The following is a 20,206-nucleotide window of genomic DNA, read 5'->3' on the forward strand; positions in this document are numbered from 1 at the left end:
TGACCGGCAATATCAACATCACCTCGCTCAGTGTCTCCCAGGATCAGACCATAACTCTTTCTTTTAGGGATGTGACGATATTTCGTGCCAACGTGGTACAAATACAAACAAAAAAATATGTCTCTTCACGGGCGCAGCCATTTTTGTTGCTCTCGGTCTACTCTCAGAATTCGAGAGATGAAGACAAAAAGGGGGCGTGCCTGCGAGAAACGCAGCAGGAATACTGGGAGATTTCCTGACTTCCAACTCGGAGGGCTGGCTTCCGAGGATTAAGGAACACACCACAAATACCAGGTACCAGGTAACAGATTCCGGCAATGGAAAAGCAAAAAAAGGTGGGCCAAGGCAAGGAAGGATGAGCTTGTACTGTCGGCTTAAGATAATAATTTTTTTATGCCATTTGTGACAAGATGATTAGCCTATAACATGTTACTAAAACACATTTTGTTTACAATTTCATAAGAAATGGAAATATAGGGCAAATTGCATTGTTTTAAATATTTTTTGTCTTTAAAATAAACAACAATATTTCTTCAGTCATACATTTTCTTCATTCAAGTTTTGTTCAAAATATTTTTATAAAATCAAATCATGAACCCAATATCGTGTATCGTATCGAATCTTGAGCTGAGTGAATCGTAACACCCCTACTTTCGATAATTCAACTGTATATATTTACAGTGTGTGCGGATTGTCAGTGGTACCTTACAGGCTCTAGCCAGGAATTAATTTCCTAATCTTGGTTCTAGTTGGGCTGCTAACCCTGTTCTTCAGTCCGCTCGCCCCTGTTTCTGCCCCCCATGACAATTCTCCCCCACTACCTTTATTAACATCTCGCCTGAACATCACCCCCAGAATCTAGTGGCTAGCAGGAGGGATAGCAGGAAGGCTGACAGGACAGCTAGCAGGACAGCTAGCAGGACAGCTAGCAGGACAGCTACCAGGACGGCTGACAGGACGGCTGACAGGACAACTAGCAGGACAGCAAGCCACCTAGCAGGACACCTAGCAGGACAACTAGCAGGACAGCAGGACGCCTAGCAGGACACCTAGCAGGACGGATAACAGGACAGCTAGCAGGACAGCTAGCAGGACGGCTGACAGGACAGCTGACAGGACAACTAGCAGGACAGCAGGACACCTAGCAGGACACCTAGCAGGTATTGACACCTAGCAGGACAACTAGCAGGACAGCAGGACGCCTAGCAGGACACCTAGCAGGACGGATAACAGGACAGCTAGCAGGACACCTAGCAGGACGGATAACAGGACAGCTAGCAGGACATCTAGCAGGACAGCAGGACACCTAGCAGGACATCTAGCAGGATGCCTAGATTTCCGTTGGCTCCCTTCACAGAATGCCAAAAATTACACGCACACACACAAACATACACAAATACCCAATTGCACGCACAAACGAACACAAACGAATGTCACGCTGCTGATAAATTGAGCGCACATAGAAGGCTGCAATAGGGATTGTGAATTGAATTGAAATAATATGGTATCTATAATTGTGTTGCTTCAAAGTTTCACACAAAAAATGCACATGGACATTTGCACTTGCAGCCTAATTAGAGAATGTGTGCACAGATTGGTCAACGTGCTTACTCATAGATCTAAAGCCATGCATGTATTTACATGTTCAATGTACAGTAAAAACTGAACATCTGAACTAGATGTCCCCACATAAAAGGCTCTTTTTAATTACCTTTATATATATTATTCATTCAATAACTGGAAATGGATACGCTGACACTAGTCAGCACAAACACTTGTCTTTTTTACCACCATCAATGTTTGATATATTTTAACCCAGCCAACTCGAACGACCAGAATCATTATCTTCAAGGCTGCAGCCGGCTCTGTGCCTCCAGGAATGTGTCAATACAGCCAGCACATTTATCACCATTCAGTCTGCCCACAACTGTGCATCTATATCATCTGTTTTCATCATTATGCCCCTCATTCAAATGGGAAGAGGCAAATTGGAGCCTGTTTACATCCATCATTTTAACTGATAGCATAATGCTCGGTGTGGCCATTGCCTCGGAAAAGTCATTCGTATACGTACCTAAAATGGTGATATAAACATGGACACATGGAGTGTTTCTGCAGAGATCTGAACATGTACTGGTGGATATCCGAGGCTGTCCTCTCTAAAAGAAAGGTCTGGGGACATGAGATGAGCCCTCCTGTGTTCCGCGGGGTGACGCACCTTCCATCCTCCTCAGTGTACTGCTGTCATCTTTTATATTTAGGGCATTTAGCAGACGCTTTTATCCAAAGCGACTTAGAATAAGACACACATTTATCAGAAGAAAGAGAAACAACAATACATCACTGTCGGTACAGTAAGGATGTTCCTAGAAACAAGTGCAAAACACTAGCCATCGCTAGGTTAACCAATTCCTCGTATACAACAAAGACAGCTAGGATAAGACGCTACACAACTAGAGTGCAAGGACGTACGACTAGGGATGGGAATCGAGAACCGGTTCTTGTTCAGAACCGGTGCCAAGTCAACCGATTCCTTGGAATCATTAGCAAGCCTGGTTAACGATTCCGCTTATCGGTTCCGGTCGCGGCAAATGCGTCATGACGTCACGCACACGCTGCTTTGTTTTGGTTCAGAACGCAGCAAACATGGCGCTGTCACATTAAAATTGTACCGGGGGCGAAAATTGTACCGGCCTACGTCATCAGTTGTTGACAAATTCCAAACCTGCCTGACAACAGACGACGCGATCGTCTGTTGCCTGGCAACGGGCGATCGTGTCGAATGACGTAGGAAGGTTCTTGAACATTCGCGAACTTTCATGCTCGTTCATTGCACTCCTTCATTGAGCGTGACAAGACAGGTTTTTGAAACCTGCTTTAAACACTCAGTTTACTAGCTAAATTCGATTAAACAATTCAATACAATACAAATATAAAGTAAAAACAAGTGTTATCTAGCGATCCGTTATCTGTATGATGTTATTTCTTCTTTGGAAACATGAGCCGAATGTTTTTTGAAACCTGCCCGGCAACGGACAACCCAATCAAATCAGTTGTCAAGTTGTCAACAACTGATGCAAAGGCCGGTACAATTTTCGCCCCCGGTACAATTTTAATGTGACAGCGCCGCCGAGGAAGAAGCGCATTGTGCGTTCACACCAAACGCGACGGGGCGACAAGATCCCATACAAAGTGAACGTAGAGACGCGTATCGGGTGAATTTTTCGCAAGAGGAAAAGTTTTGATTTGTCGCGCCACACTTTCGCCGTGCACAGGCGAGCGCGTTCACAAGGATTTGTGCCGCGACTAATTCGCTGGAGTTGAAATATTTCAACTTTGACGCGAATTTCGCGTGATGACAGCCAATCAGCGTTCAACAGCGTGACAACTGAGTGACATGTGTAACGTAACAGCCAATCAGCGTTCAACCGTCAAACTCAGTGCAGTGCAGTCCGGGGTGAACTGCGGCATGGAGGAGAAAGTGATTGTTGCCGTTTGCGACTCCCGGAGCTCTATATATAATTGTATATAATTGTATATATAATATCAGGGCCAACAGCTCTGTGCGCCTCCGGATGGCCGTAGCCCGGGGAGCTCTCATAGGGATTGGGCTTCTCGGGGTTTGTTTACCGGCGTTGCTATGGTTTCCGGTCTTGTGTGTTCCAACGGTTTATTAGGTAGGCCCATCTAATAAATCTCTGTCTAATCAATACTTTATTTTGTTTATGTCAGTTGAATTTTGTTCCAAGTTGAATGCAAATGAGCACTGTTAGTATTCCAAAAGGCACAAGCTCTTACTTGACTGTTTTCAGTCTGTGTCTTTAGTTTTATGGCATATAATGATGGCATTTGGGCTTAAAAAGCCAAACATATATTTTTTTGTCTGGACCAATTGATTTGAAAATGTACAATTTCCTAATACTAGACGCACTTCTGATCAGATATTAAAGAGATTTAATACCAACAAACACATGTACTTATTTTCTCACCCAATGAGAATCGATAAGGAATCGGATCGATAAGCAGAATCGGAATCGTGAAATTCTTATTAATTCCCATCCCTACGTACGACATACAATAAGTGCATACATTAAATGCCAGGACGTACGACATACAATAAGTGCGTAGTTGGTATGCCAGGGTGACGTAATCACCTTTATTAAAGAGATGAGAGAGACTTGCGTAGCTAGAACCCCTGGTGTTATGTTATCTGTGAGCACAGGGCAGGCAACAAACTGGGCAGGCAGCAGGACCATACAGGGCAGGCAGCAAACAGGGCAGGCAGCACACACAGGGCAGGCAGGAACAGAACTCTTCACCTTGTTTATGAGGAGGGGCGTGTGAGACATAATGACGCCTCATTCAGTTATCAAAGACTCCAATCCAATTAATTAAGGTAGGATTGTGTGTTTAGTCATCTTGATCGCAATTTAAAAAAAAATATGATTTATTTTTATTTTATGGTAATGAATTTGCTGTTGAAGATAACCTATTTTATTATTTACAGTAGTAAGCAATGCCACAAGGTCAAATCTCCTCACACAAGGCAACTGCCCCATAGTCCCTGTAGAAATCCTCCCTTCCTACTGATTGGATTCGGCAGAAACCAGATGAGATGCAACCAACTGAGTGGCAGACATGCAGAAGGGTTCCTCCACCGGATGGTGGAGGTTTGGTGGGTGTATGCCTGGACAGAGGTGCTCCTGAGGTCTGGGTGAGGGTTAGGGTAAAGGGATGGAGGCTAATGTCTTGTTGTTAGGGTTAGTGTTAGGGTTAGGGATGGAGGCTGATGTCTCCGTGTTAGGGTTAGAGTTAGGGATGGAGGCTGATTTCTCTGTGTTAGGGTTAGGGTTAGGGAAGGAGGCTGATGTCTCGGTGTTAGTGTTAGGGTTAGGGTTAGGGTTAGGGTTAGGGATGGAGGCTGATGTCTCGGTGTTAGGGTTAGGGGTAGGGTTAGGGAAGGAGGCTGATGTCTCGGTGTTAGGGTTAGGGTTAGAGTTAGGGATGGAGGCCGATGTCTCGGTGTTAGGGTTAGGGATGGAGGCTGATGTCTCGGTGTTAGGGTTAGGGTTAGAGTTAGGGATGGAGGCCGATGTCTCGGTCTTAGGGTTAGGGATGGAGGCTGATGTCTCGGTCTTAGGGTTAGGGTTAGGGAAGGAGGCTGATGTCTCGAGGTTAGGTTTAGGGATGGAGGCTGATGTCTCTGTGTTAAGTACAGGTGATGCTCGTAGGTCAATACTTCCAAGAGGCATTCTCCCATCCAGGAGCACCAGCATAGTGCCGCTCCGCTTCAGTAAACAACGGCGTGTCTCAGCCTGTTGTCATGGCGACAGCTCTCCCAACATCCTCCACGTCTTGCCTTTTTGTTATGTGCACTCAATCACACACGCTCACAGACACATGCACGCAGGCACACACGCGCTCACACACAAGCATGCACACGATCGCACACACACACACACACACAAGCATGCACACAAGCATGCATACTCTCACACATGCATGCACACACACACACACACACACACACACACACACGTGCACACAGAACAACACACACACAAACACACAGCTCTACCAGATTAATATTTAGGGTTAGGGTTGGGGTTAGGGTTATCAAAAGGCGCCGGTTAGGTCAAACTTTAATCTGCATGTATGCATTCTGATTGCACAATGTTGACAGCCTGACACAAATGTCTTGGTATACCCAATAAGTAAGCCCCTTTGAGTCCGCCAGTTCACTCTGTACTGAGGAATAGTTCCATGAACCTATTCACTAACTGTACATGGTACAAGTCTATATAGCTCTCCTTTATATGTTTGTTTTTGATGTAGTGCTTGGTACGCTACACAAAATGGTAGGACCTCTGATCTGCTCCGTATCTGCACTATAGAAATAAACAAAGAGCCAATACAGGTGTGTAAAATAGCTTCAGACAATGTCATCGCAGACTTAAGGCTAGGGCTGCACGATTATGGGAAAAAACGTAATCACGATTATTTTGGTCAATATTGATATCACGATTATACAAACGATTATTTTTGAGTTTGAAAACATTGTGTATTTATTCGGCATGTCTCTCACAAAAAACACTTTGGAACTGAGAACTTAAATAAAATATATTCGACTTAAAAAAAAATACACAAAATGGTCCAAAAGAAAAAAAATCGAATCTAAAATAATGTACAGATATGTATCCAGCTGTTCTAAAAAATCGATGATATTAGTTTTGTGATCGTTCAACGCTGAAATCGAAATCGACATCGAAATTCGATTGATAGCCCAGCCCTACTTAAGGTTGGTCAATACTACTCCGTAAAGTGCTGTACGTAGACACGGAGAGCCCGGTCCGTTGTTGGAGAACCTGTTGGAGACCCTCTCCGTAGCTCTACATGCGCATCCAATATATTTTAGCTATCCGTCGACGCAACAGAGACGGACGGAGATGGCAAGGGCTTTGATTGGTCCTCCCATCACAGCCCTGAATCACTTTTCCTTGCACCTTGTTTACTTTGCACCTTTTTTACTTTGCACATTAAGGACCAATAAAACACCAAATAAGAATTGAAAAGCTTTGGAAGTTTATTTTCGACACTATTACATGGTTAGTAGTCAGCATATAAGATCGATTGGGCAGCGAATTGCATTGCGTATCCGACATCCTGACGGAGATCTTCGAAGGCCGGAGGGGTCAGAGTGGCATACTTCTTTAGTGTCATGTAGTATCTGGTGACAGGAGGGAGGGAGCTTTGATGTAGTACGTGGTGGCAGGAAGAAGGGGGGGAGGAGGTGTGATGTAGTAGGTGACGGCAGTAGGGGAGGAGGGAGCTGTGATGTAGACAGTACATGTACTGTCTACATGGCAGTGGGGGAGAAGGTGTGACGTAGTACGTGACGGCAGTAGGGGAGGAGGGAGGAGGTGTGATGTAGTACGTGACGGCAGTAGTACCCCGCTCACTGGCAGCAGGACTCAGACTAAAGCTCCATAATTTGCAATCCTCAAACTCAGGGTCATGGCTCCTCTCTGACCGTGTGCCTGTGGAGCTATCTCAGGTCCCTGGCTGTAGCTCTACACTACTATCCCACATGTTATCTATCACAGGTTATAGATCATAACATGCTATGGATTATAGACTATTCTCTTACATCTGCTCCCTACCCTTTTGTCCTCAACCCATCGACATCACAATCTCCCCAGCAATCTCTCCAGACACTCCCTTCCTCAGCATCTCTCCTTTCTCTCCTCCCCCTTCCTCCTCTCTGTTCCCCCTCCCTCCTCTCGCCCCCCCTCTGCTTTGCACTGCGCTCCTCCCCTTTCTTAAAAAAAAAAAATAGCCCATCTCCTGTCGATGTTTCAAAGGCCACAGCCCTTTCATATGTGATTACAAAGAACAGGAATCACTTGCCCTTGATGCAAGCTCGGGGGGAACTGACTGTCTGGCGGACAGGGACAGAGCGCAGCTTGTGTGTACCGTCACCATGGAGACTGCATATGAGGAGATAAAGGGCAAGGGGAGGTTCCACACTGTGTGTGTGTGTGTGTGTGTGTGTGTGTGTGTGTGTGTGTGTGTGTGTGTGTGTGTGTGTGTGTGTGTGTGTGTGTGTGTGTGTGTGTGTGTGTGTGTGTTTGTGTGTGTGTTTGTGTGTGGGTGTGTTTTTGTGTGTGTGGGTGTGTGTCTGTCTGTCTGTCTTAAAGAGATTCAAACGTGTGCACCTAAAGCAAACACAGTGTGCCACAAAAGGACATTCTACGACAGTGACACACACTCACACACAAACACACATACATCCTAATATTGGCAGTGAGCTTCAAAGCATTGAGGAGCTTTCAAGGTATGACCACCAGAGCAGCTGATGAAGCACCCGGGCTGAGGAGGCTGAGGAGACCAGGGGACCAGAGTTTGGGGGGGGGGGGGGGGTACCTGTCGTTTAATAAAAGACTGAAAGGCCTCTGCGGCTCTGTATCTCTCTAGGGATATTTAATCAGGTGGCGCTGGGTTTGCTTATTAAAACCCAGTAAATACGCTAGGTCCAAACACAGCGAGCAGCATCACACCTGGCTCGCTGCTCTTCCTCCAACCAATTAGAGGCTTTCAGCTCTGAACACTAAGCGGCTGCCATGATGGCCACCACCCATCTGATAAAGAAGAAATAACACCCACTCTTCTCCTTCTTCCTCCCCGCCAGGACTCACATCCGCTGCGCTCAGCCCCGCAATTGGATTTCTCTTGTGGCCGGAGCCATCATTACAGCCCGGGGCCATTCATCAGCAGACAGACACTATATTCCTGACTCCTTTGGGGGCTGCAGGGTGGTGGGCAGCCGGTGTCTGGAGAATCTGATTGCTAACAGTGCTGAAGCTGCTCTGGTACGCTTAGAGAGGACTAGCTGGCTAACCTACAGCACAAATACACCTTCAAATGTGTTAACAAACTGTACCCACTAAGGTGTTGTTGAATACTGATTGTTCAAATCACATTACATTATAAGTTAGGGTGTGTAATCTTTTGTCACTAACCAGACACAAAACCCCATCACCATGGACATGGACATGTTTTATTTAGATTTACATTTCATAACTAAATGATTTTAGAATTGTTTTGCCTCCTAAACCATCCTGATTCCCCACTCTGCGCTGTCTGGAGGACCAGGGTCAGGGGGTTGTCATAAATATATGGCCTTAAATAAATATATGACCTTTGAATTTGACCTGTGATTAAGCGCCATACAAATAAAAATGAATTGACTTTAACTTGAATGTCGTTTGAAACCGTCTCAGCTCCGGTGGTCTACCGGTGTATATCTACCCAAGAGACGGGCTTCCAAGCCAAGCCGTCGGCTAGCAGCACTCCTCTCTACAGAGCCATCGTTTGGGCAACATTTCTACACAACAGGCGAATCACAAAGTACCCTGCCCTAAACAACAGCCTAGCTATATGCAATTATCCAAAAAACGCCTCACGTTTCAAAAATGTTACCAATGGACACTACAGCGAAATTGCTGTTATCCCACCTAATAACTTTATAAAATACAGGTTAAACAGACATAAAAATATATATTTAAAAATGACTGGATGAAATACAGATTAAACTGACTAATACAGGTGAAAGGTTCCATGGCATGCTACTTCATGGATGCTTTAATATAGATATTAGTGGGCCCCAAACACAATATTTGAAGACATTCCTGAAATTCAGCCGTGGTGCAGAATTACAGCCACTCGTTTAGGCACCACCGCCTCCTGCAGCGGGCAGTGCCGAGGCGGTGGTTCCTCGGCAGCGGGTAGCGGGGCTCAAGCGGGAGACATTCACGGGCAACAATCCCTTTCTCCTCCATGTCCTGGTTCATGTACTTCAGGGAGTCAAAGCCAAAGTTCCTTTCCCACAATTCCTTCTCAACTGAGATAACCCCCACTACGAGTTTCGTTGTGGAAATACCAGAGACGAGAGTCTGACGTGTTATGTGCCACAACACCAACAGCAGAACGGTTATCCAAATCACAAAGGAGTGTAGCCTACAACACTTGCGTTACAGTGCAGGAGCTCTATATCTAAATTGTATCATATAATACATAGATATATATATCATAAAGCCTAATACATATTATCACGGCCAAAAGCTGTGTGCGCCTCCAGAAGATATTATGAATCACAAATGACTGTGTCGGGTTCTCAGACGTCTCTGGTTCTTCCACGTCCACATCAATCTGAAGTAGACTGAACCACGACATGGAGGAAAAAGGAATTGTTGACCGTGGTTGTATCCCGCCGGAGCCTCGCTGCTGAGGGACCATCGGCCCGGCAGCAGGCAGCGCTTAGGCACCAACGCCTCCTCCAGCGGGCAGCGGGCAGTACCGAGGTGGTGGTCCCTCGGAAGCGAAAAGCGGGGCTCATGCGGGAGACATTCGGTGGGAACAATTACTTTCTCCTCCATGTCGTGGTTCATGTACTTCAGGGAGTCAAGCCAAAGTTCCTTACCCCCAATTCCTTCTCAAGCCCCACTATGAGTTTTGTTGTGGAAATACCAGAGACGAGAGTCTGACGTGTTATGTGCCATAACACCAACATAACACCAGAAACACAGCATGGACGGCATGCTGTTCCACCCCTCAGATCGTCCACTACACAACCCAGAAACACCACATGGACGGCCTCCTGATCTACTCCTCAGGAAGTCCACTTCACACCCAGAACCATTGCATGGACGGCCCCTTGATCCACCCCTCAGAAATTCTACTTCACACCCAGAAACACTGCATGGACGGGCACCTGATCCAGCCACTAATGCGATGAGTAATGAGTGGGCTGTCTCAATAAATTAATCAGTTTGCCGCCGGTGGGAATCAGCAATTTAGGGGAGTGAAGTGCTCCATGAAGCAGAGGCTGGGTCCTCTGGAAGTGTGGAGGAGATGAAGAGGAATAGATGGGCCCACAACTCCAAAGTCACTGTAAGAAAAGGTGCCCAACAAACTGTTAAATGTGGATATATTTGTTAGCAGAAGTTTGAAGCTCGGGTTTAGTCCAATGCTGAGTGAGGTACATTGTGGCCAGGTGTGTCGGACTGCTGTTCAGACGCTATTCAGTCGCTATTCCCACCTAGCTGGGGTGTGAATGACCCTCCACCCCTTCGCCCCCAGGGCAAACGCCAACCTCACAGGCAGTAAATGGACTTGAACTGCAGGTATAAAGTGTAGTATACAGGTGTTTACCATTTTTTTTTTCCAGTTTTTCATGCAGTGTACTATCGGACGTCGGGACGTCAAACTCAAAGAGGATGGATTCACTGGCTCTTTAAGAATGAATAATTGGAAGTACAACTGACAGCTAGCTAGCCACTGTTTAACACCCAGTGGCGAAAACATCACCCACTGGGTAGGAGTCACACACTATAAGCAGTTTTTTCCAAACAAATGTTTGAATTTAAGATGAGTTAAAAGAGAAGGTGCAGTGAAGGCTTTGGTGATGAAGAGGTTGTGAGTGGGTTTGGGGGATGGGAGGTTGGTGCTGCTGTCTGGCAGCAGTGGTTTGGAAGGGGACCCAATGGAAACACCATTTTGTGGAGGTACCAAGTTTTAAGTGGTTTTACATGTTGCCAAACACAGAATTATGAAACAGGTCTCAATACAAACGCCTCCAGGGCTCTAATGGTGTCAGCAGACACACATAAACCTGGTAGGGAGCGCTTTGAGAGTGCCACAAAACATTTGTGAACATATTATCTTTGCCTGCACGCATCGCAGGCGGGCCTTTGCTCCAGTGCTGCGACGCCGTCCAAGGCCGAAACACTGAACAATCAGAAACCGGTTGGACTGCAACACACAAGCACACCCACCTGGCAGGCGTTGTAGAGGAGCTGGTGTTCAAACTTCTTGATGCCCAAGATCTGCTGGAACATCTCGTAGAGTTGGTCCTTGCTCAGGATGAGCTCTGAGGCGGCACTAGCCGTCAGCCGCTGCTGCTGCTTGCGGGGGTCCTCCTCCCCGCGGTGGATGGTGTCGAACTTGGCCATCCAGGAGCTCAGCACCGTCTCCTTGCTCAGCCCGTCAATCTCGGGCAGGCTGCGCACACGCTTCTCGATGTGCTTCTTGAACACCTCCCGGGAGTCGCTGGCAGAGCAGCCACCGCTCTGCACCATGCGGGACACGCGGTCACTCTTCAGGAACACCTAGAGAGAGACCGGCCGCAGAGAGACAAACCTTTAATCACCTTGATGTGACATAGGGGACAGACAGTGTAATGAACGCTGGTACAGGGGACGGACAAGGGACATTTTTTTTAAGATTTTCTTTTGCATTTTTTATGCTTTGTGATAGATTGATTTAGACAGGAAGGTATGGGAGACAGAGCGAAGGACATGCAACAAAGGACCACAGATAGGAATCTAACCCGCAGTAAGTTTGAGGTCAGGACTAAGCCTTTATGGTATGCGCTCTACCCACTGAGCCACCCCCAAAGGACAATATCTTACAATGATAAGAACAATGCATCAATAAAAACACAGTTCATAGTATAGATACACAACAATTAAAGTATTGAATGAAACAATGACAGCTCACAGATCAAAGATGTTTTAGTTGGGTTTGACTGAATAGCACAACAGTTATCCTTCAGCAGTGACTTTGTTTCATGCTCTAGCAGCATGATAATAAGAGGCAATTTTGTGAGGTTCCCGATGGGTCTCCTCCACAGGCTTTAAATAGATAGATAGTAGTCAACGCTGATTGTAATTAACACTTAAAAAAGGGATTTAATAACAGATTATCGCTGCCTGTATGCTTTTATTTGTTATTTCTACTTTACAATTACATGCTTTTATTTTGGTACTGCCGGACCGGAAGTCTGCGACTTTGCGCGGAGCAGACGATAACAAGTGACGGCCAGAGATCAATATAGCCCCGCAATTGTAAGGATTTCCCCGTATGTGTCAAGCACCTGGCTAGAATTGGGAACAAGCTCTTACGGTGTTCCAGAAAGGAAAGGACTAATGTACAAAATAAGGAACGAACGGCTGTACATTAATAAACTCTTTGGAAACATCAGTACGCTTCACCATTGTCTGAACGGGTTCGCTACGCTGATCTCCGGGTTTACTGCAGGACAACCCGACTAGGACAGACACCCAGAATCTATCTGGACATCAAATTATATAATGTGTATATAGTTTGTGCAATAGAATCAGGAAGACAATACATTCTTAAAATGTCCAGCACGGTCAATACAGGATCAGCCATTAATGTAAGAAATGCAATCAATATGTGGGTGTCTTACAATCAAAATACTTTCAAGATAAATAACCAGGAGCAGAATATGATAGTGCTGATGGAAAGTCACTCGGACATGTGCTTGTCAAAGTCGGTTAGTAATTAATACTCAAGTATTTATTCTAATTATTAAATGAGTATAAGAAACATGAAGCGAAGATGCCGACAAGGTTCCCAGATGAATACTGACTGAATAAACCTGACCATGGACATGGGATGAATAAAGCCGACTGTTTTGTATTACTCTTAGGGCTGGTCAAAGATTTAAAGTTTTAATCGCAATTAATTGCATAGTATTGGTGAGTTTACTCACTATTAATTGCACTTTTAAAATTATATTTAAAATCGACTCCAATTTAAACTAGAACTGCAAGCAGTTATGCAGGGGTCCAAGAAGTGACTCCAATTTAAATTAAATGAGATTATAAAATGTAATGACACATTATCAGAGTATGAGTATGAAACTTAGGGAACACCACAAATTTGGGAATTGTAAACAGGCTCCCACTTACTCCAATTGTAATCAGGCAGTCATTTACTGCAAGTGTAATTGAATGTAAAGTAAAAAAAAAAGATTTCTGATATGAATGTTGACATTCTGCAGGTAAAACCTTTGAAAATCCCCCCTAAAGCAAAAAAAGAACGTGCGTCGATGCGTCTATTTGTATTAATCGCGTTAATATAAGATTGCGTTAACAAATAACTAACGCGTTAACTTGCCCTGCCCGAATTATTATTAAAACAGCCATCTCTGTATAATATAACTCTGTGTTGTTCTGTGTACCACTCACATCGTAGTAGCTCTGGACCGCGTTGATGAAGGCCTCGTCTGCAACGATCTGCGTGTCTCCGCTGAGGAAGGCCTGGAATCGCTCCTTCACCGTCTGCAGATGCTGCTTGCTGATCTGAGGAAGTTTGGATGTAAACTTGATTTACCAAGATAAAGGATAAAACAACAATAGATGATCAAATTACTTTCATTTTTCTGATCAAACGTCCATTGAAAGCATTTTAAATATTGGTGCCACTTCATGGAGCCTATCTTTCTACTCCTGTATGTGCTTTAACAGCCTGTTTTCTCCAGGCTGACTACTATTCTGTGTAATGCACGTTGGCTTTCCTTAATGATGTGTGGCCTGTGTTACCATGTTTATTGACCCAATACATTGAAATACACACAATGCCATGGTAGTTGGGAAACGCGCACACACACACACACACACACACACACACACACACACACACACACACACACACACACACACACACACACACACCTCACCTTCCTTATTTTCGCCAGAGCATTTTATTTATTGTTGGAATTTCAAGAGAATTCAAACAAATATGACAAAAGTGCATCTAAGATAAATTTCCTACCCTAGCTTTAAATAAACAAAGTTCACTTTGAATCTTATAAGTGACTTACGAAACATGGCAACATTATACAGTGCTGTGTACTTAAAAACTATTTTAGTAAAAGATTATGCAAAGTACTGTGCAATTAAACACAAATTTATGTTAGGTACCATAATAATTTAAGTCAGTGCAAATAAGCAGCAGCATAACCCTGATATTACTAATTGCTCAGCAACCGCTCCTGTCCGCCTTAAGGTTCAGAGCCCATGTTCAATTAAATCAATTTGTCTAACAGCCTAGTGATCCTTGTTCAGGGTTAACTGTACCGTAAAGCCGTTTCCACCACTATCTGGCAGAGAAACCTAGCATGGCTTTGGCCACGCTGCTAAAATGTATTTTCCTGAATTTCTTCCAATTTTCTTTGACTAAAATGATAGCATGGGTTCTCAGCAAATAGGAAAGGGAAAAAGTAACTTCTTGAGGTTTGTCTTTTAACCTGACATTTGCAAACATTTACGGACAAAATCAATTGATTTGTCCATAAATCATTTTTGAGTAGTAATGTGTTGCCCTGTTTGTAAATGCCAGATAGTGAGCAGCTATCTGTCATTGGCTGGGGGCCGCAGCTGCTCATCTCGGACCCCGGCGGAGAGTATAAGTTTCACATCGTGTGTGTTTAGTTTTCACTCTCAGCTTTGTTGTGGTTGTCCTTGCAAAATAATCTATCCACAAATCAAGAACCGAAACTCCCCCTCGCCTCAGCTAGCAACTCAAATAACACATCTATCTTTGCCAATAAACCGATAAAATACTATATTCTGTAGTTCTCTCAAAGAAGAGCATGGAGGCCAGTTCAGGTCCATCCCTGTAAATAACCACTGTTTGGGGGGCTTGGGGGTTGAGTGGCAGACACAGCTAGGAGAGAGGAGCCCAACATCACCCAGGATATGAAAGGTTATGGTTGTGCTCCCTCTTACAGTAAGACAAGCCCAGAGTCAAGGAGTCTGGCCTGGCTCCTGGGAGGAGAACTACTGGACGACCTGACTGCAGGCATTAGACTAGTTTGTGTTTACTGTTTAGAGCCCGGGTTGGATTTCAGTCAAGGATAGTCACTGAAGACTGTATGCTCTTTATGTATGTTCCTTCCCCAGCCTGGATCCTAGCAGACACCTGCTACAGGGAGAGTATGACTTGAGAAGGCCTGCATCTCGTCCATCATGCACGTCATTCGAGTGATTTAACATGGGCCAAGTTGTGAGCCCTTGTCCACATTATCCACGCCTGACAACAGAGTCAACAGATTAGTCACGTGACCTTCTCACTATTCAATGTACAATGAATTATTCATCAAATTCGAATAAAAACTTAATTCACATTAGGCTAATTTTCTATGGATTTTAAGGATTCTTTCTTTATTTGATAGGACAATCATGGCTGTGCATAAAAATAACATGTGGGTATGAATAAATGGTGGTCATAATATGTAACATGTCCTCATTTCAACACGCATGTGTTTCCCATGGTAATTATTTTTCCTACATCTCTATCTTTCTACCTGGCCCTCAGATAAATATAAGCTAATGGGATCACAGCTGGTCCTATTGAGACACACGTTACCACTTAATCTCAAACAATGTTGGGACATACTGGAAAGAAGCTACCAATACAACCCCGCCACCAATATAATCCAATCATTGTAACTGTCTGATTATGGATTCAGTTCTGATCAAATATCATGTATTCCAAATCAGCTACACCGTAATTACATACAGATGTGTATGCGCCGCTAAGGAGTCTGTCATGTACAAAATGAAGTGTCTTACACATTCATGTACAGGTTAAATGACCATATGTGAAGGAGGAGTTCTTCCTCATTGGCCAATGGCCTTCCTCCTCTGTCCTTGGTTACTGTTACCGTGGCCACCGCATGCAGGCTAGAAAACCCTATTAGATTATAGCTTCCTTGATTGGGATCAAAGTTCACAGATCAGCTCAACTCCGACCCAGTTATGGACTGTTTATTAATCCAAAATCTACACAGCCCACGCCGTGCCCACAAAAGGAAATGAACAGTAGATAAAGGCGGGAGGATAAAACACATAATTTCAGTAGTGTGTTGATAGTGCTTCTAGCCCAATTGTGTTGGGCTAGAAGCAAGCCACGTAGAACAAAGAAAAAGTCATGTCATTGTAACCTTAATGATAAAAAGGAATGTCAATACTCTTGTTTTACCCTGCCTACTAATTGGTCTGCGTGTGCACAATCGTCTTTAAAGTATGATATTAGCAAATACATCCAAAATATATCATATGTTATTATAATACGTCAGCCATCATACCGCATGAAGGCCGGCTCTTCATGTATTCTCCAGAACTCTGTTACAAAGAGGGGGAGTGTGCTTGATTTGATATTTCATACGTGTATTTGATACATTTGCACAGTCAAACCAGCAACTAACAAAGCAGAAGGATATATTTTCCATATTTCTAACCCAATGCTACCTCACCTATAAAAAGCAATATTGATCGGATAAAACCCATAGGCCTACAGACAAGTTGCCTCTCTCTCAGCCAGCAACGGAAAACTGTTGATCATGCATCTGAATGGATCCATATTGTACGGATGTCAAAGACCTTGTTTTGATGAGCATCAGTAGCAAGCTTGTTGTTACCTTGCATGTTGGCCATTAGTTTGTGTCTGTGTGTGTCTGATTCTTGTGTGTGTTGAATCAGCATTAAATTGATTTATAGTTATCCTAAATCTATTCCATATATACTTCCATAAATCCAGTCCCAGAGCAGCATAGACAGCAGCACAGCTCTTCCATTAATCTTAATGTGTGTTAAAGGACAAATCCGGTGTAAAATAGATTTGGAATACGTTTGGCATGATATCGAGTTGGAACGTTCGTTTTGGAGCAAAAAAGAGTACATAGACGCATTCTTCAGTTGGCTGTTTTTAGCCGATTCTATCTTGTTTTTAAGACTCTTTTGACGAACACAGAGTTTGTGACATCCGTCAACAACACGCAAGCTCTGTGTTCGCCAATCTACTTATCGAGTCTTAAAAACAAGATGGCGTAGACGGGTGAACTACTGATGGTATTGTATGGTGTGTATAAAATGTCCTTTTTAATAAACAAACTGTACACTTACAAAGTTATCAATGCCTCGTTTTATATGTTAAGACCCTTATATACTACCAAAGAAGTGTCGGGCTACTTCTAGCCTTTTAAGTGTTTAAAATAGCGATTTAGTTTTTACCATAACAAATGCCCCCATCGTTCATCGTATAGCGTTTTGGTAGAATCTGCTAAAAACAGCCAACTTAAGAATGCGTCAATACATGCTTTTTATGCTCCCAAACGAACATTCCAACTCGTTATCATACTCAACATATCCCAGATATATTTTACACCGGATTTAACACAGGGTCCATCCTCCATGGACAACAAGCAGCAGAGTTGAACGCCTTCACTTCAAAACCAAACAGGCAGGTATAAGAAGACTCAACCGTCTGCATTACACTTGCCACCCACAGTCCAATGCATCGAACAGAGATGTAACAATTGACAGAAAAGGCGTATGAATTAATAAGCATAATTATCACACACCGAAGGATGTACTCGATGAGCGAACCAAATGGAAAAAATTGGTACCAGCAATACATCCTAGTACAGAAATAGCCGACAAAAGACAGGTGTCTGAAAGCAGTGAGTCACTCGTCATGTAGCAGGGCTGTAATGACCCACTGCATCGCCTCTGGAGCTCTGTTCTGCGTGTGTGTCACCCTCCACAAGTGATGCCTCACTCCTGACTAAAAGCAGCTCCATGCTTGGTCCTGCCAGGACATCTCTGACTGTCTTAAACCACGCTTGTTCCTACCAGGACCTCTCTGACTGCCTTAAACCATGCTCGCTCCTACCAGGACCTCTCTGACTGTCTTAAACCATGCTCGGTCCTACCAGGACCTCTCTGGCTGTCTTAAACCATGCTCGGTCCTACCAGGACCTCTCTGGCTGTCTTAAACCATGCTCGGTCCTACCAGGACCTCTCTGGCTGGCTTAAACCATGCTTGGTTCTACCAGGACCTCTCTGGCTGGCTTAAACCATGCTTGGACCAGGTTGGTAGGCTGGCTGGTCTGGGCACATGGTGGACAGCATTTACTACTGAACAGAAATAAATTGAGGGCAGGCTTTGTGTGTGACCCGCAGCCCAGCAGAGAGCGTCCATCTGTCTGAATCTCTTCAGGTGTCACATTTACCATCTCTGGAACAGTAGCATCTGTATCTGCCATACGCGCTAAAACCTAGGATCTCAGTTGATATTTATCTGCACTCATATGTTGTTACGACAAATTGCCTTGTGTTGCCATTGTGGATGTCTAAGCAACCCCATTTAACAAATCAATACCGGTTCGTTAATACAGGCTCTCTCTCTCTCTCTCTCTCTCTCTCTCTCTCTCTCTCTCTCTCTCTCTCTCTCTCTCTCTCTAGACCTCTTAAAATGCAGATCTGTGTCTGTCAGTTTGATGCAGTGGTGTGTAGCTACACAACACAATGTAACACTGATGGTTAAGGGCCTTCAGCAAAAGATTACATCAGACATACGAGTGCTATCCTCTGCCAGGCCTTAGCAATAACCTAATCCAAGTAATCTCTTAGCCCAGCCATATCTATCCGTATCCCATTGGCCAAGTGTAAATGGCCGATGCATGTACGCACGTTAAAAAGGCCGATGCATGTACGCACGTTAAAAAGGCAGGTCCATGTGTAATATTGAGTCATCTGTTATTGAAACCGCAGAACAAGTTTGGTGTTTTTAGTTGGTTAAGGTTAACATGACTAATGTGGGATCCTGTGAACCAGACAGGTGTTGGTGGTGATGTGAGAAAATACACACAACCACCTCTGACATCGCTGAAGGAGCTTGTTAAACACACTACGGGCCCCTTCCCTTGATCGGAATGATCCAATGAAGTAGAGAAACGATGTGAGATATTACTCAGCTCAACAAAGTAATGATATAATTATATAATAATGCAGGTGTTCTCCCTTTTCATCCATCACCAGGAACATGGGAGACTGGATGAATGTTTGGTTTGCTGATTAGGTTAGGCCTGTTTCTGACATGTTTGAATAGTGTGTTCCAACATGTTCCAAGTAATAAATAATGTAACTAAGGGCACTCGTTCACACTTAAAGTGGCCCAAATGTCTTTGCTCTTACTGTGAACAGTGTGAACAACTTAAATTACATGGAATCTGAAAATATTCATAAATAAATATTTATGTTCATAAGTAATAGAAATATGCATAGATTTTGGCAAAATAAGATGTGGACTTTGGGCTGGGTGAGGCTGCACACCTGTTGTGCATTGACTAATCAATGCAGGTCAAACCAGCCTCCATCAGAGATCTCCTGCATGGCAGCATTGATTACCATCTTCAAGTAGTCTGCAAACTACAATAAACCAGCTTTTAACATCACCAACCTGCTTCTGTCTGGAGGACCGGTGATGCTTACTGCTGTACCTGATCGGTAACGAAGTTCTTCTGGTGGGTGAGAGACTATGCTTCAGTATACGTTAGAGCGAGGGAGCAAGTTCAAGTGGTTGGTGCCAACTTTGGTCCTACCCATTTCCGAACTGGCCGCAGACATCGAAGAAGACAACGCTCGCTGCCACAGTTGGAAGTTCAAGGCTGAGCCATAGTGTGGGAATTGCATACTTTTAACTGGGAGATATTGCAGAATATAGCAGTGGATAACCTAGACACACTTAAAAACACTTTGCGTTGCAAAAGGTTTCACAAAAAAATATTTTTGTCATTTTTATTTTAATTTTATTTATCCTTTATTTTACCAGGAAGGTTAGGGTTAGCATACATTTTTTAACATAAAATTAAATATGTTGCTACTACTCAGAAGACCGAAAAGGATCTCAGTAGTGGTGTCCCAGCCCTACTCCCCAGATAGGGAGTGGTTTGTCCTCCTTCTTTAAACTTGTTAGATTACGTTCTAATGTGTGTGTGTGTGTGTGTGTGTGTGTGTGTGTGTGTGTGTGTGTGTGTGTGTGTGTGTGTGTGTGT

The 20,206-nt window shown here is 44.1% G+C and overlaps 1 protein-coding gene across 16 annotated transcripts in view; it reads right to left on the reverse strand.

The window, feature by feature from the left end:
- The window catches only part of cadpsa (Ca2+-dependent activator protein for secretion a), a 173,731-nt gene that overhangs the window by 130,628 nt on the left and 22,897 nt on the right, over positions 1-20,206 (reverse strand). For all 16 annotated transcript variants that reach the window (XM_030375220.1, XM_030375229.1, XM_030375228.1 and 13 more), the window contains exons 2-3: positions 13,554-13,667; positions 11,334-11,666 (exon numbers count right to left, since the gene is read on the reverse strand). In XM_030375220.1, coding sequence (XP_030231080.1) covers positions 11,334-11,666; positions 13,554-13,667 — 447 coding nt within the window. The remainder of the gene's footprint in view (positions 1-11,333; positions 11,667-13,553; positions 13,668-20,206) is intronic.

The sequence above is a fragment of the Gadus morhua genome, chromosome 13 (genome assembly GCF_902167405.1).
Source record: "Gadus morhua chromosome 13, gadMor3.0, whole genome shotgun sequence".
In the NCBI taxonomy this organism is placed as follows: domain Eukaryota; kingdom Metazoa; phylum Chordata; class Actinopteri; order Gadiformes; family Gadidae; genus Gadus; species Gadus morhua.